The sequence below is a fragment of the Rissa tridactyla genome, chromosome 1 (genome assembly GCF_028500815.1).
Source record: "Rissa tridactyla isolate bRisTri1 chromosome 1, bRisTri1.patW.cur.20221130, whole genome shotgun sequence".
Classification (NCBI taxonomy): domain Eukaryota; kingdom Metazoa; phylum Chordata; class Aves; order Charadriiformes; family Laridae; genus Rissa; species Rissa tridactyla.
In genome coordinates, this window is record NC_071466.1 from 930,116 (window position 1) to 954,018 (window position 23,903).

Below are 23,903 nucleotides of genomic sequence, written 5' to 3' on the forward strand. Positions count from 1 at the left end.
AAGGTGGAAGAAATCGCATCTAAAATAAGTGGATAGCTTTTGTGCACAAGGATCCTTTTTTTTCAGTTCAGTTTTCCCTAAAATTAGCTTTCTGTGAAGCTAATTTTCACAACAATTGTTCACTCCAATTCTGCTCTTGAGCTGTAGTTTATTTTGCCAGTTTGAGCAAGATGAAAACTCCCCGTGCCTTGTAGCTGTCAGTTAGTTACTTTCATGGAAAAAATTCTCCCTGGCTCACAAACACTGACGTACCTGGGTTTGTCAGTGAAATACAGCTTTAAATTAGTACCACTGTGTGTGTGAGACACGTGGGACATCTGTGTTTGGTGATAGACTTGTCCCTTATCGTTACACTCAGGTAAACTGTTACCTGCTCTGTTGAAGACAAAATGTTATCAAATCTGTTGCAAGACCTCCCTAAACTGTGTTTTATCAGCGTTTTACAAAGCTCCTGAGACTTATTGTCCCCAAGGGGAGTGGTTGGGCTAGTGACCTCCTGATAGCTGCAGTGTGCACTGGTCACTATCATGGAGGGTGAACCCCTCAGAAATAGACAGTCAAAATCCTCCAGAAAGTGAACAGTTTTCTGCTGAGTTGAATCAGCCCAGCAAAGGATCCAGCGCTCACCAGAGCAAGCTCAGGGATCGACACGGACACCAGTATGGGGGGAAAAGAGAGATTTTCCTTCGGTGACAACAGATCTGAAGAGTAGCTGTTGAATGCTTATAATCAGAATTTTGGCAAATAATGCAAAATAAAGTGTTTATTTCTAGCCAGTCACAGTGACTTTGACCTGTCACTGCCTGAACAAGTAGAAGTGGTGAGTGACCGTATGGTGAAGTGATGTGAGGAATAGCTATTTCACTATATTTCACTATTTTTCACTATTTTTTTTCTGTGAGGGGGGTGAGCCCCTGGCCCAGGCTGCCCAGAGAAGCTGTGGCTGCCCCATCCCTGGAGGGGTTCAAGGCCAGGCTGGACGGGGCTTGGAGCAGCCTGGGCTGGTGGGAGGTGTCCCTGCCCAGGGCAGGGGGTGGAAATAGGTGATCTTTAAGGTCCCTTCCAACCCGAACCATTCTGTGGTTTTATGAAATGATCTGGCTGAAAATAATCTTGGGAGCGAAAACCCCAGGGATGTTTTTTTCACTCAGGTCAGTTCCCCAGTCTGGGAGCCGACCATGACCCAAGTGGTAATGAGCCATCCACAGCTTTAAAGGAGGCAACACAAAGATTACGTGCCTGGAGTGCTTCACAGAAAGCTAATTTTAGGGAAAACTGAACTGAAAAAAAAGGATCCTTGTGCACAAAAGCTATCCACTTATTTTAGATGTATCTAAGAAAAAAATGATGTCTCCTTACAAACCCTGCTGCACTTATGGGTGTACCATCACCCCTACTGCTGACGAAGCTGTTAGCACAGTATAACGGCACTAATTTTAAAAACTCCAGAACCTAAGCATAACTGAGGACTGCCTTTTCCTTTGCCTGTTTTGGAAAGGTGCAAGAACGTGAGCGTTTTTAGGCTGAACTTAAACCACCTCTGCCTGGGCTCAGCGACGATTTTACAGCCCCGTTATGTAAAATGCACCTTATTTGTGATAATCTGTTGTGACTCCAAGGCAATTAAACAGAAACCCTTATGGTTTTGTGCAATGACAGCCTGCAGTGGCTACAAATTGAAACTGAAAATTGAGGTTCAAAGCACAGTACAAATGCAAAGAGGCAGGATCGCCCAACCAGCGTCCTGAGAATGAGATGAAGATACCACAGACCTTTTCTGCTCCTGCATATAAAAGGTGAAGAACTGTAACACAGACATTTTCCCAAGGTCACTGGAAACTTTTGGGTTGCTTTTGGAAAGTGTGGAGCCAAAAAAAAATCTCATTGGTGAAGAAAGGAGCCAGGGTGATGCTGTGTAGCCACATCTCATTAGAGAGTCTTGATGAGTGTCAAGTGCACATGCACTTGTACGGCAAGTCCAGCAAAATTTTGTGAAAAAAAAAGTTAGAGCTCTTTTTTATAATGCCCATAACAACACTATTGGCCAACGCAGTCTTAGTAAACTGAAACAGCCTTCATTTTCTTGTCTGTGACACAGAGTAAATTCTGCTTTTCCTAACAAGTCAGTGCTTCAGGATCCCTAAGAGACTGTCCCAAAAGAAGTGCGATATGTTTTTATCTCTTTGCCAGCCTGAGTAAAAGCATCTATTAGCTGGTCGTTCTAAGAATCAGCAACAAAATGTCAAATAAATCCTTCCCCAAAAGGTTGAGAAGATGGCGCAAAAGCAAAGTGATGGCGATAAAATAATGTATTTCTTAAAACATTTAAAATTTACTGATGTAATTCCTAATGTCCTTATTTAAATCAATATCATAAAAACCTAGGACACTTCTAGTTTAAACCTAGTTCAGCTCATAAGCGTGTTAGTTAAAGCTGAATTGTTGAAATCAGTAATGAGTATCTACATATAGATTTATAGCGTTTAACACAATTATTTTAAATTTATATCCATATTTGAGCTAGTGCATCAGTTTCATAGCCAAAATAGAACTATATGCACTTATTGTTCCCCTAAAAAGGGTTATTTTTTAGATCATTCTGTTTTAAAAATGAAGGTAAATTTACTCATTAGTAAGTCTTTTAGCCTTCTTGATCGCATATGTAACTTTGAGGATGTGAAAGCAGGCACATTTTGAATTGGGAGAGACAGTGGGACAAGCACCACTTCCCTGCACGCTCAGCCATGCACTGGGCTCACGCTTCGGTGGAGACATCTCTACCCTTCCACAACGCCTGTCCTCTGCAAACAGTCTGGTTGCTGGACGCACAAGATTCTGCACGTCACTAAAGCTTCTGTCTTGAGGGGGAATTTTCTGCCCTTTTTCCTGACTGCTGCTGTGCACAAAGAGTCTCAGAGAGGGCGCAGGTTTTCGAGGTCCGCACCCCATGCAGGACGTGCACCGCATGGTTTCCTGGCTGTGATGTGTGGCTGGTGTGGAAGCTGTGAGTCACTCCGTGACACTAAACCCGTGGTGGACAAGATGCCTTGTCCTCCACAGCTGCAAGGTGCTCGCCTGAAGTAACACCAGGGTCACCGAATCACAGAATCATAGGGGTTGGAAGGGCCCTTTGGAGATCATAGAGTCCAACCCCCTGCCAGAGCAGGTTCACCCAGAGCAGGTTGCACAGGATGGCATCCAGGTGGGTTTTGAATATCTCCAGAGAAGGAGACTCCACAAAGAGTCTGGGCAGCCTGTTCCAGTGCTCCGGCACCCTCAAAGTAAAGAAGTTTTTCCTCATGTTGAGGTGGGACTTCCTGTGCTCCAGCTTGTGCCTGTTGCCCCTTGTCCTGTCACCAGGCACCACTGAAGTGTCTGGTCCCAAGAGTCTGGTCCAACCCCACTGGCCTGCCCCTCTCTGCAGGGGACTTCTCCAAGTGCAGAGAACTAGGGCTGGGTAGCGGGGCAGGGACTCTGGGCAGGAGGCTACCCTTTTTTGGGGAAAGGTGGGCTTTGGGGACGAGGATGTTCTTTGGGGAGGACTCCCTCTGGAGTGAAGGATATTTGTTGGGGTGGGGGATGCCTTTCAGTGAGGAGGATGAAGGAGGACGCCTTTTGGGGACGTGGGTGCCCTTTGCAGGAGAGGACACCCTCTGGGCAGGAGGGCACCCTTTGGGGAAGAGGCACTTTGGGGAAGAGGATGCCCTTTGGGGAAGAGGACTCCTTTTGTAGAGAAGGAGATCTTTTGGGATGGGCAATGCCTACTGTTACAGGAGGACACCTACTGTTACGGGAGGACACCCCTTGCAGGAGAGGACAACCTTTGGGAAGGATACCCTTTGGGGAGGAGGACACCCTTTGGGGCAGAAGACACCCTTTGGCGAGGAGGCACTTTGGCGAAGAGGATGCCCTTTGGGGAAGAGGACTCCTTTTGTAAAGAAGGACATCTTTTGGGGTGGGCAATGCCTTTCTGTAAGGGAGGGTGCCCTCTGAGGATGTGGTTGCCCTTTGCAGGACAGGACGACCTTTGGGAAGGACACCCTCTGGGGACCAGGACACCCTCTGGGGACCAGGACACCCTTGCGAGCTGTGCGAGGGCCCATCCCCTCGTCACGGCCCTGAGGGGGACACACCGCCTTCCCCAGCGGGGAGCCCGCCCCACCTCTGCAGGAGCCGGGACCCACCGACGCACGGACACCCCCCGCCCTCCACCCCACGCCCCGCAGGCCGTCCTGGTCCCCGCAGCAGGGTCAGGCGCGGAGGCCCGGCCCCTCCCGCCGCGGCGCGGCCGTCCCGGGGCGGTCCCGGGGCCGGGGGCGGGGAGGTGACGGGGTGGAGAGGCCGCGGCGCCCGGACCCATTTCAGCAGCGGCGGCGGCGGGTGGTGGGAGCCGGCGCCATGGCGGGGCGCGCGCTGTGGGCCGCGGGGCTGGTGCTGCTGGCGGCGCTGCCCGCGGCGGTGCGGGCCGACACGCCGGCCAACTGCTCCTTCGCCGACCTGCTGGGCGCCTGGGAGCTCCGCGTCTGGCGGGGCGGCGGCCGCCACGGAAACTGCTCCCAGGCGGGTGAGACCGCGGCGGCCCGGACCTGTTCCTCTTCGGTCCCGGGGTCGGGGGGTTCCCTCTGTCAGCCTGAGGGGGGAGCGGGCCCGGGGCGGGGGGAGGCGGCTGCTCCGCGCCGTGAGGGCCTAAAACCGAAGCGGACGGCGGGTGCCCGGCTCGGTTATAGCGGGTCCGCGCACCCGCTGGCGGCTCTGCTGCGGGGATCCCTGCCGGCCTTAAGGCAGAAAAAGGTTAATTTGAATTAAGCAGCGTGGAACGCTGGCCTTCACCTGGCTCTGGGTGACCACTGTGGGCAGCGCTGTTATTCTTCCACGTGAGCTTTCTGTTTTATTTGTTTCAATTTGAACTCAACTAGGCCTCTCCAGGAGCACCACCGGCTCGCTTCTTCCTCCCTCACAGCCCACGGGTCCCTTCCCTCTCAGCTCAGCCTGCCCTGAAAGTGGCTGTTCCCAGCAGCGAAGTGGCTACTGCTTCTGGTGTCCCCATGCCACCTCCTGGGAGGCCACCGGCTGCTGGCGCTTGCTGCCTGGGGAGCCTGAGAGCATCAGAAGTAGAAATATCACTTCCCTTGCAGGGATAATAGTAGTGGGGAGTTACTATTTGATTACTGTATGTCAGTGTTACTTGAAAAAATAGGTATTTTATGTTTTAGTAAATCGCCTCCTTTTTGGTCAGGTGAGGCAGGTGGCTGTAGAAGCAGTGGAGGTGAGGCGCGTGGTGGAGTCGGAGCGCTGGTGTAAAGGGACGTGGGGTGGCTGGTACCTCATCCCAGGTGGTTTAAGGGAAGATTTGTCGCTGCAGACACAGTGCCCGAGTGACACAGCATCCTCTCAGTGATTATGGAGTCCTCTGTAGCTGTGTAGCAAGTTGCTTTTAAATATGCTGATGTTTCCCCGTGGCAGCTCTTTCGTGCTGCTGCTAATTAAATGTGCAAATACTGTTTAGGAGCACGTAGACCCACTGACAGGTAAGTCAGGCTGAGAGAGTTGGGGTTGCTCAGCCTGGAGAGGAGAAGACTATGGTGAGACTTCATTGCGGCCTTTCAGAACTTGAAGGGGGCCTATAAGAGAGATGGGGACAAACTTTTTAGTAGGGCCTGTTGCGATAAGACAAGAGATAATGGCTTTAAACTAAAGGAAGGTAGGTTTAGACTAGGTATAAGGAAGAAATTCTTTACTCTGAGGGTGGTGAAACACTGGTTACAGGTTGCCCAGAGAGGTGATAGATGGCCCATCGCTGCAAACATTCAAGGTCAGGTTGGACGGAGCTCTGAGCAACCCGATCTAGTGGATGTCCCTGCTCATTGCGGGGGAGGTTGGACTAAATAATCTTTAAAGGTTCCTTCCAACCCAAACTATTCAGTGATTCTGTAAGCGAAGTCCCTGAAGTGTGTTTGCTTGATGCCTTTTTGCAGAAGCCTGTATTCAACAAGTGTATTATAGCACCTGTTGGAATAAAATAAATGTTGGAACGTTCTCTGTACTAATTTTTATTTTCCTCTTCCACGCAGTAATCATGCAATGATGTTTGTGTTTCTTGCAGGGCCTGTGGAAAGAAAGGTGCTTGTGAATCTTCAGAAGTTAGATGTGGCTCAGGATAGTCTGGGCAACTATGGGTTCTTCACTTTGATTTACAATCAAGGCTTTGAAATTGTGATAAATGACTACAAATGGTTTGCATTTTTTAAGGTGAGTTAACTTGGTGTGTTTTGCACCACTGACTTGCTAAAATTGCCTGTAGCTACTCTTCTCTTTAGTCCGTGAGTGCTACAGTGGGGCAGTTGGGGCACTTCGTTATCTTTTCTCTGAGGTTTGCCTGGATTACTAGATACAGGAGTTTTGTTTTTTTTTTAATGTAAGGAAACAGATATCAGTGGCTGGGTAGGGAGCAGAGGGAAGGAAGGAGTATATATTCCACATTGGGCGTTATCTGAAAAATCTGTTACAGATGCTGCTGCTTTCCCTTCTGGGCATGCTTAAAGCAGTTGAAGGCCTTCATGAATCTAACTTTCCTGGTAGCCTGGAAATTCTTTTTTTTTTTTTTTTTTTTCAGTTTTCTTCCTCTTCCTGACACTATGGACCCAAATGAAATAGCAAACATCATTGCTTTAATCTTTCCTTAAAGATGTTTTCAAATTCATGAAAACTTTAGAAAGGCCATCTGTTCTGCTTGCTGGAGGTTTTCTAGGATCTTTAAATTTTATTTCAGAATACTACTTTAATATCTAAGGAACCTTTCTGCTGCCTGTAATTGTTCTTTTGGAGTAATACTGTTATCTCCAGTCCCTGTTACTGACTTCAGATTGAGCTGAAAACAGTGCGGGTAGGCAGGGGGTAGACAGGAGAAGACCCGCTTGCTGAGGAGCACTCTGCTGCTGTCCTGATGAGTGGCATTGTGATTCTGGAAGGTGGCTTGAAGCAATCTCTGCAGGATGACTTTATTACCTGGGAGACAGATATCTTGTGCAGCAAGACTGCTCAGTTGGTGAGTGCAGCCCTAGGCAGGAGCAGTGAACACGTTTCTTGTTTCTTTCAAGAAACTTGATCTTGTATCTGGCCTCACATGAACCAATAGTAAACACCCAGGCCTTGTCCAAGCATAAAATCTCTAAACCTTGGCTAGTAGTAAGGAGGGTGAAGAAATTACTTTTGCTTTAAATTATCTTTCTGGGAGCCATTGTAGATGGTTTATTTCACAGCAGGTATTTTAAAGTCTATTTTCAGATGTTAACAAAAGTGAATGATCCACTCTTCCGGGAGAACTGTAATCCTTACTGAATAGAAATGATGTACGAAGCTCTGGTGTAACTGTGGCTTCTTCCATGATGATTGGAGTTGACTTAAGTTAAGGGAAAGGGTCATGTAAGATGATTGTGGGACTGGAGCACCTCCCTTATGAGGAAAGGCTGAAAGAGCTGGGACTCTTTAGCCTGGAGAAGAGAAGGTTGAGGGGGGACCTGATTAATGTTTACAAGTACCTAAAGGGTGGGTTTAAGGAGGACGGAGCCAGGCTCTTTTCAATGGTTCCCAGCGACAGGACAAGGGGCAATGGGCACAAGCTAGAACATAGGAAGTTCCGTTCAAATACACGGAAAAACTTCTTTACAGTGAGGGTGACAGAGCACTGGAACAGGCTGCCCAGGCAGGTGGTGGAGTCCCCTTCTCTGGAGATTTTCAAGACCTGCCTGGATGCAGCCCTGAGGGATGTGCTTTAGGCAATCCTGCTCTAGCAGGGGAGTTGGACTAGATGATCTCTAGAGGTCCTTTCCAACTCTGAAGATTCCGTGATTCCGTGATTTACAAAACTAATGTTGAAGTTCTTTACATGCTCTTTGTTGTGGGTTAGCCCCAGTAGTCAGCTAAGCACCATACAGCCATTTGATCGTTCTTCCCCCAGTGGGATGGGGGAGAGAATTGGAAGGGTAAAAGTGAAAACTCGAGGGTTGAGATAAAGGTACTTAATTAGGTGAAGCGAAAGCTGCGGATGCAAGCGAAGCACAGTAAGGAATTCATTCACTACTTGCCATCAGCAGGCAGGTGTTTAGCAATTTCCAGGAAAGCAGGGCTTCATCATGCATAACTGTTAGGAATGCAGTTGCCATAATTCTGAATGTCCTCCTTTTCTCCTTCTTTCCCCATCTTTTGTTGTTGGGCGTGATTTTGTATGGTATGGAATATTCCTCTGGTCAGGTGGGGGCAGCTGTCCCAGCTATGTCCCTTCCCAATTTCTTGTGCACCCCCAGCCTATTTGTTGGCAGGACTGTCTGAGGAGCGGATGCTGTGTAAGCACTGCTCGGCAATAATGAAAACATCCCTGTGTTATTAACGCTGTTATCATCACAAATCCAAAATGTGGCACTATATGAGCTACTGTCAATAAAATTAACAATCTGCCAAAACTAGTGCACTCATAACTGTAAATGTTTAAAATAAGAATACTTCTGCACAGGACTGCCTCTTACACTTGAGCAAAAGCAAAGTATGAGAGAGAAATACCTGATAGACATTCTCACATCTTTGTAAGGTAGCGACACTAAATTGCCATGATGTTCACTCCTTACCGGTTTGGCAAGTAATAAAGCAAAAACTACAGACCCTGAAAGGTACTCTAGCTGGGCAGAATTACTCTGAAACTTCTCTGGCAAGGACATCTCTGTGAGCTTCCCTGCAGTGGGAGGGCCTGCCTCAAAAATGGCAGGAATTGCTGCCTCCCAGAGGACAGTGGAGCACTAAATGTTGTAGTATTGTCCGGGAACTCAGGCTTCAGGTGTCATCTCTGGCAGGTGGAATTCAGCAGCCATTGCTGGCCTTGGTGGTCTTGTCTGAGGAGAAATTTAATCAAACTAGCGGACTGGGAATCCTTAGCCTGATATTTTACGCTGAGAGGTAGAGTTGCTTTACAAGCCAGTATGGTGAGCAGTTGAAACAAGTGTTGATTATCAAACTAATTCTTGAATGTGAAGAATTTAATCATAGGGACAGTGAGTGGCCTGCTCTGGCATGTAAATGGAGCACCAGCTTGAAGGATGTTGAGAGTCAGTGAAGGCTTTGTTGCTGCTATCTGTACCTTGTGAAATACATTACTGGAGGATGAGAGCTAAGTCAGGTGACTGATAAACGCTGATCTCCTGTATTCCTCTGTGTTTATGAAAACGTAAATGCATTGATTTGCAAGGGTGCTCTTAATTGACCAAAACTGCGTTACAGAATAATTCAGGTGGGAGGGAACTTCTGGAGGTCATCGGATCCAACTTACTGCGCAAAACAAAGTAATTCGAACGCACACCTGAGCAGTAGCAATGCACAATAGCTTGCATTTCATGGTCAGGAATGTGTCTTAGCCCTTTGTAGGCAAATAGATTAATTGTTAGTTTTGCAGTTGTGTTTGGTATTGTGAAATAGCAAGCTTGTTTGGCTCATTGTTCAGTAGTAGGGAATCCATCAGCAAGACGTGCTTAAATTAAAGGCTTTCTTTAAATATTATTGAGAGGATTAAAGCCCAGTTTGGTTACCCTCTCTATAATTTTGCTGCTGTAAAGGAAGCAACAGATTATCAAGATGCAAGTATAATGTCAGAGAAGCACGAGGAAATACCACAGCACTTAGTAAATGCATTTCTTTTTTTTTTTTTTTTTTTCTGGAAACAGCTAGTAGATTTCATTAGGCAACAACTTGCAATACTGTCTATCTGCAAAACTGTTATTTCACAATTGTCAGTGGGGACTTGGTGGGAAGAGGTGTTTCCTTATGAGCTGCTTGACCTTGTGACGTATATAGGTATGTGTAACTGTTTATTTTTAATTCAGTAAATACTGCATTACATATGAAATAGAAAATATCTAGTCCTGGTATAAACTGAAAACGTGGCTTCTGTCAAGTGTGGCTAATGCTCTTTTAGGACCTATTCCATCATCTTCTACTGTAAAGCTTCTAGGGGACACGTAATAATATATACTGCTCAATGCATGCTTCAGAGGTTTTTGAAGAATGATTGCCTATTGCTTACTTTCAGGTGCAAGTGGTAGGAGGACTGTAAACATAGCAGACTTCATTTGCTTAGTGTTGGTCCTAACGTAGAAGCCCTTGGAGTAAAATAGGGTAAATGAGAATGCTAAGTGGCAAGGGCCTTCTTCCCTGGAAGTGCAGCAAGAAGGCATAAAAGCAATCTCTTAGAATATTGCTTAGCCTTGATCGCTGTTGGGAATGTGGAAAGTCATTAAACAAAGTCCCTTTGGAATTCTTGGAAAGGAAGAACTGTCTTTGCTGGCATTCTCTTGCTTTACAGCAAGAAGGTGCAGAACTAGTATGTTTAATATGCCGTAATTTGCTATTGTTTTTACTATTTGGTAAAATTGCTTAGTTTTGCTCTGAAATAACCTTCCAGTGTGTATGCTGTTCTGGAGTAACTGCTTGATTGTGGAGTAACTTTTTGGTTCATGGAGCAGTTTGTGGTGGTGGAGCAGCCATAGCACAAGAAAGCCTTGCACATCTCTTCCCATGGCTGTGGGTTTGGGCTTGTCGGGAAAGTATTCATTGCTTAAAGGCCACTCATAAATTTCAAGTTCTGTTTATGTTGCACTAAAGTTAAATTATGTGACTAAAACCCCATCATGGTGACAGGACAGATAAAGCATCCTGATTTACCTGCTATGATGCTTTAACACTTTCCTCGTATTCTGCCATTGAACAGAGAGGATGGAGTTGCGAAGCAAAATGAACAGCGGTATTTATGCTAATACTGTACTTCATGTGTTTCAAGCATAGAAGTGCAACTGGTGCTAATTGAACTTGCTGTGTGTTTTTGCTTAATGTTAAAGAATGACGCTATTAATTACTAACAAGAATGCTCTGGGCTTGTCTAAATGGTGGCTTTATCAGAGCTCTGCTTCGGTGTGGGTATAGACGCAGCCTGTTTGATGGTGCATGTTTCAGTGAGTTTTTAATAGCCTTACTACACAGATAGCTACTAAAATTTTCATAGGGCCTCACTGCCTTTGCAAGTTATTTGTTCTTTCACCTGGAGACTGTGGGGAAATGACTTTCCACACCAAAGGAGCGGATTGGGTGAGCTTGCCAATGTATTTTTTTCCCTCAGTTTGCTTCAGTAGCTTAAGTAAAGAAGCTCTAGCAGTGTTTTATTTCTAACTATTGTTGTACATAGACTTGTCCCTCAAGGCTTGCCAAGTTAAATGCAGCATCCTACTGTATTCCGCTTCTCACAAGTCGCGGTTACTCTGCCTGGTGTTTGTTTGCAGCACAAATTAACTTGTTTGGTTTATGGGAATGCTTTTTTCTTATTTAGTGTGTGCTGCTGAAATGTCTGTATACTGAGCTTGGATGTGAAATTAGTGTACGGACTCTTGGCAGAAGTTTGAACATGTGCTTCTGCTGGATGGTGTAAGGATTCTGTAGGGCTGTGCAAGATGTAAGGCTTTAAAGATTTTTTTTTTTTTTTTTATGGTTTTACCACCCCAAGGGATGGTAAAAGAAATAGGAACAACATAACATAAAAAGCTAGAGTGAGCTGAAATGAAAGTTGAGGCTAACTTGTTTCAGTTATTTGATATCTTTGTGATAATTATTTAATGTTAAGATTACAACTTGGAAGGGAGACAGTCTCATGAGATCCTTACTGTTTTTCCCTTAAGCTAAGGGGTATTACTTCTGACTTCTGAGATGTCCTCTAGCAAAAAACAGAAGTCTGGCATTTTTTCATATTAAAACATTAGCACTACTTCAGCAAAAGAAAGATTATAGAATATTCCACTACTCGAGTTACTAATCTTTTCCAGACTGACTTGGTGACATCTTTGTCACATCTTTTCCTCTCTTCCCCAAGGCCCCCAAATTTGGTTAAAACCAAGGACTTCCGTTCTGAAATAACCAGCCTAGACAAGTGACAGTAGTTAATGTTTAAGTTTCAGAATATTAAAAAAAGAAATCTGAATGCATTTCATTCCATGTTGCTAAAATACGAGTGTTAAGATTTGCTAATGCTGTTTAATCATCCTGCAAATCAACTGAAAGTTAATTTTTAACCTTTCTTAGTTGGGATTATTTAACTGTCAGTGTGCAGCCGCTGCCTCCCTACAGTGCATAAATCTCTGAACTGCAGAATGTTCCCTAGAGGAAAGAAGATGCATCTGTAGCTGATCCTTGCTTGCATTTTCTATCAGGTAGCAAGATGCAATTGTTTATTCTGATAATAATGATCTTCTGTATTTTTGTACAGTAAGGCGTCTGCAGTCCTGTTGTAATTAAGTATGCGCTTCCCATATTAAAACGCATAGGCACACTTTTAAACTTGATGTCAAATGAGTGGTAAGTCTTTCCACCAGGCTTAATGCATTGGGTAGTCCTGCCTCTGGGAACTGGAGTTGTCTTATTGCTTGAACATTGCTTAAATTGAGAACAATAGATGTAAAAGAGAATGGGATGGCAGCCCGTGTATGTAGCACTGCTGAATCCCTGTTAAAATGCTGTGCCCAATAAGGTCTCCATCCTTGCTTGCTTTCCTCTTAGGGAGACAAAAAATTTAAAGAAAGATTTAAAGAATTGCATTTTTTTGTTACCGGGACTAGAATTGAGTGTGCAATTAGATTATGTCATGATGACCAACGCAGGAAAGACTTTACTAGAAGTATACTGTACCAAAAAGGTTATCTGAGTTCAGGTATCTAATAGCAAGCCTTGAAATGTAGGTACATGAAGCCTTTTTAAGGTTAATGTTGCTTGGCTAAATTCTGGCATTTGGCAAAGTCCTACGGGTTGTCAGACTTGAGAAAAATATGCATTTGAAGTAGAATTAAAGCTTAAATGTTTTCAAACCTCAGAATTTGAACTGTGACTATAGTTTGGGTGCCTTTCTTGGCACTTGAGTTGTTCTAGATTGGTCAGGTCACCGGATGACGTTTACTTAATGCTGCAGATGTGAGCATTGACTGACAAAATTATCACATGTGGCATGGCTACAGTGGTCTTCAGCTTAAAAATGAAAACCATCTTCTTAAGCCTGCAGAGGAAACGCATGCAGCAGTTGTCCGGCAGTAGCTGGTGGTCACAGCTGTGTGGCTGTTGTCCCACGTGAAGGATGCGATTCTGTGATGGGTTCCACAGATGTGCTGGGTACTGTGCTGGCAGCTTCCATTGAGTCTGGCATTGTGATTGGCATCCACCTGGGCCAGTGGTGGCTGTTCGTACAGTGGTGCCATGATGAACTGGTGCAGCTGAAGTTACTCACACTCCTGTATGACTGTTGTTTGGGTAGACATACTCATAGTAGGTCCTCTAAAACTGGTACAGTCATATTTTCTAGATCTACTCTGTCAGAGCTTTCTCTGGTTGCAGTAAGAAGAAATGCTGCATGTGGTTTTAGCAATGAAATATTGATTTGATGGTGTACCTTCTGGTAGTAAGCAGTGGGTGTCATTGTCATGGCACTGATGAGTTTGCTGTCCCATTTTAGTTCTAACGTGTGGCCCATTAGGGACTTAACTAGCTTGTAGAAATTAAGCATAAGCATTGGGTTTTTTTTAAAGGTTTCTCTGCCACTTCTCTACATCAGTGGCTCTCAATTAAAAATCAGAGCAGGGAAAAAATAAATTGGGACCTTAGGGTTGTATTTTAATTTCCTAGATGAAAATGGCTTCTGGAGTTCCAATTCCCTTTATGCACTTTCCTGAAAGATGAATTGCATAAATGGTGTGAATACTATTCTGTTTATCTGTCAATATCTTAAAAAAAGAATAAATTCAATCTCCAGAAAATCGAGAGGGATTTTTTTTGGGGGGGGGAGGGGGGGAAGCAGGTTGTGGTTTTAATTTGCTATTTAACAGATAACTGCTTGCCTTTTTTCTGTGAAGATAAGTCACAAATCTGTTCCACTTGTTTTGATTCATAACTCCATGCTGGGCAGGATCTGCATCTGCTTGTTGCAGGAAGTGGGCCCGTTTCTTGAGTATTCAGACTTGACGTTCCTCAAGTATTCAGATTGAAGATCTATACTTATCACGAATGGTTGTGCTTGGTCTTGTTTTAATCTGTGGCAGCTTTTAGATAGAAAAGACAGATAGGTATTAATTTACACTGTCATGTAGAGCCAAATAAAGTGCTCTCACAGTAACTTACTAGTGTAAAGTCAGTAACGTGTTGCTTTTGGTAGTGTGTGGATTTCTAGCAATGCTGTTGTGAAGAGGGTATTGCTCCAAAGTCATCTCTGGACCTTGCCCTTGGTATTTGGCCAGGTGTAGTTATTTCCCATATTGCACAATCTTGTACAGTAAGACAGGATGAATAGAACAAGGTAACAGCTCACCCCCATCCTGCCCCGGTCAGCAAACACGCTTGCCTTGCTAGACAAGCAGGGGTCTGCAACCTCTGACGTGGGGGCAAAGCAAATTCCTATTGTTCTAAAACAGTCAGAGGATTAACCTTTAATTTATGCCTCTGATTGATAGGCTTAATTATTTCACTATGCATTCTCCTTCAGATTCCCTACAGAGCCTGGACGTAGTCGCAAACCTCCCAGTCTCTTTATTTACTTTATTTTCCGTGTCGTAGCATTTCCATCACTGTAAGCCACCGCCTTCAGTGAAGAGGCTGAGCAAGCACTTTGTTGAAATATAGGTACAAAATCTTTGAACAGTTGTAGATATACGACTCAAAGGGAATGGGATTTAATAAAGTATTTTTGGACTAGAAAATTTGGATTCTGCGTAAGTGATTTCTGTGATTAGAAAAGTCAACTTAAAGCGTTTGTTGCATGGGGTGTTTAGGCTCCTGGGTAGCTTTAATACAAAACAGACTTAACCTTAAGAGATGAGTAAAGATTTTTTTTTTTTTTTTTTTTTTCTTCCCTGGGTCATTCTGCTGTCAAAGAATTTCTAATCCAGGAAATTTAAGCTGCTGGGCAAAGTGTTAGTGCGAACTTCTTATTACTCCTCTTGTGTGGCTGAATAAGGAAGTGTTAGGGCTTGGGACTTGAGGTTTTGGTAACACTCCCCTCACCGCCAGCTTTAAATGAGTTGCTCTCAATGGATCATCATTTCCTACTGTCTCATTTTGATAGTTCAGGTGAAATTGTTTCATGGTGTTCTTCCACCACAACTCAAATTTAAAGTAGTCGCAGGAAGTCTCATCTTGGGTTCTGACTTCTAAAACAGAAATGCTATAGTGCAGCTCTTCCTGGGAGGTTACTCGGTGAGAGACTTGCTGTGAGCCTTTAGTATCTCAAACTTTTGCAGCGCGCCAGGGTTAGTTTGACTAGTCACATATTTGGTGCAAGAAACCACAGGGCCTTGAAGAGAAGGATAAGTACTAAGAGGTCTTCTACATTTTGCCCCAAAAGTGACTGTTGAACCCAAACAATTAGCACCTGTTAGATGATGCTGATACTAATGCATGCTTTGTTGCTAAAAGTGCAAGTCACAACCTGTTTGTCTTCCTCTAGCAGCTCGATAAAGACCAGTTTCTTTCTTCTGCTGAACCTTTTTTTGATGCTGCTTTGTTTTGAAACCAAACATGATGCTGGTCCTTCTGGAATATACGTTTGGCTGCTTCCTCTGAAATACGGGCAAGCAGCAGCTGGGTGGGGAGGGACTACTGCTGTGCTAACAAATGCATATACCCGACACAAGCATCCTCTTCACGTTACAGTACAAAAAGGAAGGCCAGAATGTAACCAGCTACTGTAATGAGACTCTACCAGGATGGGTCCATGATGTACTTGGCCACAATTGGGCTTGTTTCAGCGGACAGAAGATTTCTTCATCTGCCTCAGATGTTCACGTAAACGAGGTACCTCTCCAGAAGCCCAGAGGAAGGTAAGCAACAGATAAGTGACCTTTTACTGGAAGAAAACATTTGCTACCTGTGCTTCAGGTTTCAGCTGAAACCATATGGACCAATTCTGTTACTGAGGGCAAAGTTAATGCCAGTGATAATGTTGGGAATAAACCTGAATGCACAAGACCAGAGGAGGGTGTGCCTTTTGCATCATATTTTCTCTTTCAGTCTGTGGTGAAGTCCTGTTAGAAAAGCGGCATGTCTAAAGATGATGATTATATACTTCTAGTTTGTCTCAAATTTCAGAAACCTTGCCTTGATCCAATAATTGCATGTTTCTTTATCAGTACCTAGCGGAAGATGTTTCCAGAGTTAGTCTTTTTCATACTCAGTTTAGAGAACACCTTTACTTTTCAATCCTAGTCCTTTACTTACTGTTTTCTTTGGTCGCTTTTGTTTGCAGACTTTCAAGCAGACGTTATGTGCACAACTTTGACTTTGTAAATGCTATCAATGCTCGCCAGAAGTCCTGGAGAGCAACAAGATACAAGGAGTATGAGAACTTTGCCCTGGAAGAACTAACTAGAAGAGCTGGGGGTATCTATTCCAGAACTCCAAGGTACTAAAGCCTTTTTGGTTTTGCCATAAACCCCCTCCTGCCAAGAATCTGCTTCTGTTTGTCCTGGCTCTTCCTAGCTGTGTTTTGGCTTGTAGTTCAGATGTTTAATCAAGTTACAAGGCCTTCCAGCTCATTTTCATGGAGTGCCAACATATTTCTTCATTTGAATGATTATTCTGAGCATCTGTTGTCTCAAGCAGTTCAGACAAGTAGGGTCATCTACCCTGTAATCTTGCCCAGTTACTTGCTGCTGAATTTGTATGTGCAGGGAAGAAGTGGGGACAGTCTCAGTTGCGATCTCACTCTCCTGTCTACCCATCAGCTACTTGCCATAGTTAGGAGTTTCTGCTTGACCACCTTCCTGGTTCTGCTAGTTCATAATAGCAGTTAAAAAGCGGTGAACAGCGCTTCATTAAACATGAATAATAAAGATTTTCTGATGGAATTCCCTGGTCACTTTGATAATTTGCCATGCCTCCAGTCAGGGTCCTCTGACAGGAGGGTGTCAGTGAAGAATCATGAAGTAGCCCTGAGAGTGCCTTCGGGGTCTTGCAGATCACATGGCAGAGAGTGGTAATGGGGATGGACGGATGGTCCTCAGAGTTCTTTGCTCTGCAGATTCCCTTTACAGTTGTTTTACCTGCTTTTTATTTTTGCTTTTTTCACTCTGATACTGCTGTGGGTAGGAATGCTACTTACTTTTCCAAATTTTTATGTTTGTAGAAGAAGGTCCTACTATACAATAAAAATTATGATTTGCATGAGAGTATCATGGCAGATTTTGTGCTTTCATCCTATAGACTTGTCAACTTGTACATGGTCTTAAATACAGTAACCTATTTGGAAGCTCTCTTGCACCACGCGGTGCTGTGGCAGTATTTTATTGGCCCTCTCGTGTTTCAGAACAGACTCCAGTGCCTGGTGTTTATGAACGGCATTTGATGGCATGGCTTACGGGACAAGCATCAGGTTATGTGAGAGCTGAATGCAGGAAGCTCTTGGCTTGCTGATATATGAGCATCACTTGGCTGCAAGCGGTAGACGAGGACAAGTAACATTCAATGCTTCTTCAATAGTCACAGCAAAACCTTGCTCCAAGGAAGTTTCCAGGGCCAGTGGGACTGCAGTTATTGAAGTGTCGACATACGCCATCTCTGTGCCTGCAATTAAACAGTCTTTGCATGTCTAAACTGTCAGTGCATGCTGGCAACGTGAGGTGCCTTCTGCAGTCAGATATTCTACATACCTTGTGATGGCAGAGGTGTAAAGTAGCTGTTGCAGAGCTGCATTGCTACAGTCACTGAGAGTTACCTCAGCAGTTCAGATTGGTTCAAAATATTCGACCTCACCAGCTTGTTCGTAATACAGTTCCCTCAGGGAGGGATTTGAGTAGGTCTTGCATCCTTCTGAAACTAATCTCCTGAGACTGACACCCACTCAGCTTAGAAGGAGACTATTTCAAATTGCTTAGCGTGAAGTAAGTACAACTAGTAAGAGCCAGAAGATGACAACTGAGCGTTGCGTGATTGCTTCCTTGCCGAGGGTGTGATATGTTACTCAGAAGCATTTTCTTCTCTTTAGACCAAAGCCTGCACCTCTAACACCTGAGTTACTCAAAAAAGTTTCAGGCTTGCCAGAATCCTGGGACTGGAGAAATGTGAATGGTGTCAATTATGTCAGCCCAGTTCGGAATCAAGGTAAAAAAAAAAAACCCACAAAACTCTGAAAGAAATGCTGTAGAACTCCTTTGACGTAATTTGCTATTAACGAGAAGGTTTGTCTAGTGTCTTGCAGTTGACAGATTGCACCTTTACTATGAATAACCTGTGGAAACTGGGTGGAGTCCTGGCTGACAACACTGAGCCAAAATAGAAGGTGGCAGTGGCTTATCCAAACAGCAGTGTCTCTTGCTGTTCGGAGTGAAAGCCAATTACCACAGTGCCCTGCATAAAGACAGCTGTCAAGTTTTGTCCAAACAGTCTCAGTCATGGTTTTCTGCATGCTGACAGAACTGATGTACATTTAATTCTTTCCCTCATTCCCACTGATGGCAAATTATCATGCAGCTTTAATGAATAAACCCATGAAAACTGTTTATCCTATATCCAAATCTTATCATCCTGATAACTGTGGGAGTTACTTAAAGGGCTGGTTGCAAGAAGAGGTGTCAGTCACTATGAAAAATGCGGACACTGATAGATACAGTATACTTGTGAAAACTATTTTTTTCTGCCCCTTTGAATAGGAAGTATTTATCTCAAAGTAGAGTTAAAAGAATACCATTCTGGTATATGTTTTATTTTATAGGGAGTGCTTTTATAGCACTGTGGTGTGAGATATCTCAATTAGATAGTTACATACTGGAGGCCAAGAGTGGACTGCTCCGCTTCCCTCATCCACCACTTCCAAATAAATTTGTGTCCTGCCAGTAGCTATCTGGTTGCAACTTTGAGGGGAAGGGAACATAACGTGGTGGGGAGGGGATCACATAAATCACTGGTCCCTTATTTACGGCTTAGTTCTTATGCCAGATTCAGCCAACTGGACTCCTGGTAGCAGAAGAGGTTTGTGGGATTTCTAGCTCACAAACTGACACAGGGCATCACTGAAAGTCGGCAACAGGAAATGTACAGTCCCGTGTAGGTGTGAGTCCTGTACTTTCTCCCTGTGTGAGCTGTGAATATCCCAAGGGCTCATTTACCTTCCAAACAGTTGGACACTCGGTCCCAAACTTACCCTTTCTCTGTTGTGTTGCTTCAGAGTTTCTCTAAATGAGAACTAGTCTGTTGCTTCCAATAATAAAGCTGCCTACGCATTTCCTGTAATCTGAGAATCCATGCTGAGTATGTTAAATGCATTAAATGTAAATATGCATTCTGCTCCATTAAATAAGAGTTTTAGCTTTTAGGCTTTCAAAAAACAAACCAAAAAAAAAAAAACAACCAAAAAAACCCACCACCACCAAAAACCGCACAAACCAAAATCACCAGAAGATGACCTTCTGCAAAACAGTGCCGACATACAAATTAAGTCTTGCTTGTGGTGGCTTGTATGATTTTCTGAGGCATTGGATATTAATGTTTCATTAGAATGATGGTATTAGAAAGTCTTAGTTGTATGTCATTAAGATTATTGGATGACTGATTAGAAAATGCCCTGGGGGAGAAAGCTGCAAGCAGTAAGATGTAAGTTGTCTGGCACGTGCAGAGAGAACTGCATGAATTGCAAGGTCGTGGCTTCCCAGATCTCACATGCTTGTGGAGTCACTGCTCTTTACCTAAGGAGGAAAAAAAGTACAGCATCTGAAGTGGACAGAAATTAAAAGGGAAATGTGCATTCTCTGTAGAATACCTCGAGATGTGGCAGGCTTCATGCAACTGCAGTTGTCTTGGACTGTAATATTTACTGCCAGCGTGTTCAGCATCCCTGTAGTCAGGAAAGTAAAGGTGGAGCTCTCAGGTTGTTTATAGAACAGTAACTGCGTCTTTGAGCCAAGAGATGTGTTTTCTTTGAAGATAGCCTTGTCGTTACTTGTTACCAACTTTACAGGAGAACCTACGAATTTTGTTAGCCTTCGAGTGTAGTTCCCATTTCTTGCTGACTACTTCCTGCAAGCTTTTTCTGCAGATCAAAGTAGGTGAAAAGCGTGGTCAGCTGATTCTTCACTAGATGTGCTGTGTCTTCTCCTTTCTGCTCATAACGTGGCAGCCCTTCGCAGTAGAGTGAGTGGAATCTGATGTGGCTGAAGCTTTAATTGACTCTGGAAGAGAATTTGTGGCAAGTCTCACAAAAGCAGCTACTCCTGCAGCTGTGTTGGCTCTCTGCTGATACAGTGTGGTTGTGCTGTAAGCCTCAGAAATACCGCTGTGGTAGCAGGAAAGAAATTTAGCAACCGCCCCAACAGACTTCACACTGAAATGGTTGTGTTAATTGTATTTTTTTAAGTTTTTGCACACAAAATGCAACAAAGCGTTCTGCAGCATGGCCCATCTCGGATGCTGTGACTGTACGATGAGTGGGAGGCACCTTTCACTGCTTCCTTTTGCCCCGCTGGGCAAAGAGCGTTCATGCGCAGCCTGATTTTTGTCCCTTCTCTTCTGAGATACGCCTAACTGAGAGAAGGTGAAATTTCACAAAGTCTTGCTTTTGTAATAGCTCTGCTTTTATACACCTACACAGTTCAGGAGAGAGTATTTTGTTTTGTTCCTCAGGCCTCCCTCCTTTTCATAGCTCTGCAATATTTGCCTTTCCTACTGTCAGGAAACAAAAGGAAATTGGTGACAATCAGTAGATAAAATAGGACCTCATCCAAGTAATTGTCCTTCTCTGTGATGCTTGTCATTCCATTTCCAAAGGCTTTTAATGTGTTCCAGGAAGCTCCTAGGGAGTGAAGAGGCCTAAAACTAGAAGCAATACTAGATTTTGATGCAAAAGTAAGGAGACTCAGTTCTCTGCCAGGAAGCAGAAGGGAAATTAAGGTGCCTCTGAAAAGCCAGTGTAAAAATTACATGCCCTTGGGAAATAAGGGGAGCTGGGATGAATCTACTATGTCAAACCTGGTATTTATACCACTAGACTTTCAAAGGTCACTTATTTTAGGGGTAGCTCTAGAGGTGGAATATTTTTTCCACAGGAAATTACAGTGTTAAATCCATTGATAGGCTGAAATTATCTAGAACAACATTGTCAGCATTCACTTAAAATAGTTGATTGCCCCTTAGCATATGTGCTTCATAAAGGGTTATAGTCTGAGGCAGTGGGTTATGAGCCTTCTCAGCCCTGCAAATGTGGTCCCTGTAGGTTTATTCTGAACGAATAGCATAGCTCGTAAATGATACTGCTGGAAAACACTGAAGAGCAATATATTGTCTCTTGAATAAGCTCAGTGTTCTTTCAAAAGTTGTTAAACTGTTTGTTTGGGTTGTTTTTAATTGCATGCTTAAAAGCTAAATGGATATTTGAAGTTTTTGCTCTGTCAGTATTCAACTTCTAATCACTGCCTGGTAGGTTTTGACTCTTTTCAGTGGACTCCAGCAATAGTTGTACCTGAATGCAGGTGACTTGCCTTGTTTATGTTACTGACTGCTCTTCGTGGTTCCTTTTTCTCCTCTCCACAGGCTCATGTGGCAGCTGTTATGCATTTGCCTCCATGGGCATGTTGGAAGCAAGGATACGTATCCTCACAAACAACACTCAGAAGCCGATCTTTAGTCCCCAGCAGGTTGTGTCCTGTAGCCAATATTCTCAGGGTAAGTACACTGGTGTATACAGAGCTAACTTTCAGTAATGTTAATGCTGCAGAAGGAGGCAGGATATTAAGAAGTTCCATGTCTTCCCCGTCACCCACAATTTAGTTTTTTCATAAAGTCTCTGGCAGTCTGTACTTTTCAGTAGCTCTTTTTTTGAAAGACTGCAGAAAATATTCCAGAGTTGTCAGCTCACCTTACTGTAGGGCCCCATGCTCAGGGTGCTGTTGGATTTTAGGTACATCTGCCTGGGAGATGGGGAATATCTAAGGAGCAGGGCTAAAAATATAGCTAAATGGCAATGCATGTGTAGAAAGAGCGGAACCAAATGTCCTCCCAAAAGCATATTCAGAGGGAGGAGGAGCATATGAGGAAGGGGAGATAAGTGAAAGCAATGACTAAAGCCTTCCAAAGGACAGTACCTGTATCAGGACAGGTCTTTTTACGGCGTGTAGCTACCTGCTTTGCTTGATGGGGCAGTGTCAGGAGCAATTGGATGAGAAGATGGTCCATGCATTAGTGTTCCCAGTATAGCTCCCATTGATGTTAATTTTGTCTGGTGTGTTTCAGAAAGCTAGGTAGCTATAGTTTGCTATAGCTAACGGCAATATTAGGAGTATCTCGGGTCACTGCAGTTTGTGTTCAATACTGTATGTAAAAGTATTCCAAAGGATTGGAGTAGGAGAGTCTCCCACATCAAAAAGTTCTCCAAGGGAATAAGCAGATATTTTTCTGTTTAGGTTGCGACGGTGGCTTCCCATACCTCATTGCTGGAAAGTATGTCCAAGACTTTGGTGTGGTGGAAGAGGACTGCTTCCCGTACACAGCCCAGGATTCTCCATGCACTTTCAAGCGCAGCTGTTACCACTACTACGCTTCTGAGTACCACTATGTCGGTGGTTTCTATGGAGGCTGCAATGAAGCCCTGATGAAACTCGAGCTTGTGCTGCGTGGGCCCATGGCTGTTGCCTTTGAGGTTTATAGTGATTTCATGCTTTATAAAGAGGGGATCTACCATCACACTGGGCTGCAGGATGACTTCAATCCTTTTGAATTGACCAATCATGCTGTCTTGTTGGTGGGCTATGGTACAGACCCCAAAAGTGGTGAGAAGTTCTGGATTGTGAAGAACAGCTGGGGCACCTCGTGGGGAGAGGATGGTTACTTCAGAATCCGCCGTGGCACTGATGAATGTGCAATTGAAAGCATTGCAGTGTCTGCAACTCCTATTCCAAAATTATAAATGCAGAGGTCTTCATCCAGTGCCTTGTCCCCAGCCATAAGAACATACTGATTTGTTAGGCTGCTGTTAAAATCAGTCCCCTGGCTCGAACAGGGGAGCTTTAATGAAATTTTCCAGGATAGAGCGAACAGTTTCTCTAGTTGAGAGGGTGAACGCTGTTAGCTCTGCTCTGTGCACTGAAGGCTTCCTCTGGAGTCTGACAGTAGAATGCAACGGCTGTTTTGGTTAACAGTGGTGATAGTTACTCATCGCTAGATAAACATCTTCAGTCCTCAGTTGCATTTTCTTCTGTGGACCATCTTGAACTTCAGATCTCAGAGGGAAGCATCTGCTATGATAATCTGTAATTTCTCTGAAAGGACACTGTAGTGCCTTACTTCTCAGAAAGCAGGGAGCCACTGCAATTTAGAACATAAGTGTCTATTGGGAAGGGAACGGGCAATTACACTGATCAACAGGAAATTTTAAAGCTTTAAGTGTCCTGCAAAAACTGCATGTCAAACCCTCATGACAATAAAAATCAATTCTACATTCCAGGCTGTACTAAATGTTCCAGTTCTGGATTTTATTGCTGTGCTTTGCAATTGATCATCTCAGAGTTCAATAAAAATTACCCCACTCCTGGAGGATTTTGTACTTGTGGAAGTAGTTGGTTCTTTATTTCAGTGAGCTGTCTTAAGTTTTGAACTTTCTGTCAAGATCATCTTACTTTATCAGGATCTAAACCGGTGGGGAAAGAGGAACTAGGAATCATCCAGCTGAGGCCAAGATTCTCACAGCAGCACCAAGTAAGGTTGTCCAAGAGTCGGTAGTCCTTGCTGTGGAGATGGGAGAATTCATGGAGTAAATTGGCTAATTCCCCAGTAATCCTGTTTAAATCCTCTCTGTTAATCTGTTGCTATATTCCTTTCAAACATACAAGGTAGAAAAATAGAGTTGGGGGTGGGGGATT

The 23,903-nt window shown here is 44.1% G+C and overlaps 1 protein-coding gene across 1 annotated transcript; it reads left to right on the plus strand.

Annotated features, from left to right (window-relative positions):
• Positions 1-4,348: 4,348 nt before the first annotated feature.
• CTSC (cathepsin C) lies at positions 4,349-23,596 on the plus strand. The gene is made up of 7 exons (XM_054223820.1): positions 4,349-4,564; positions 6,104-6,249; positions 15,715-15,881; positions 16,307-16,462; positions 18,044-18,159; positions 21,580-21,711; positions 22,449-23,596. The coding sequence occupies exons 1-7, from the start codon at positions 4,399-4,401 to the stop codon at positions 22,949-22,951; spliced, it is 1,386 nt and encodes a 461-aa protein (XP_054079795.1). The 5' UTR covers positions 4,349-4,398; the 3' UTR covers positions 22,952-23,596.
• Positions 23,597-23,903: the final 307 nt, after the last annotated feature.

Bases quoted from the DNA above. Each gene is read 5' to 3' on its own strand.
- CTSC (XM_054223820.1), top strand. From the start codon at position 4,399: ATGGCGGGGCGCGCGCTGTGGGCCGCGGGGCTGGTGCTGCTGGCGGCG. The intron at 4,565-6,103 runs GTGAGACCGCGG...TGTTTCTTGCAG, and splicing joins CGGAAACTGCTCCCAGGCGG to GGCCTGTGGAAAGAAAGGTG. The intron at 6,250-15,714 runs GTGAGTTAACTT...TTCACGTTACAG, and splicing joins AATGGTTTGCATTTTTTAAG to TACAAAAAGGAAGGCCAGAA.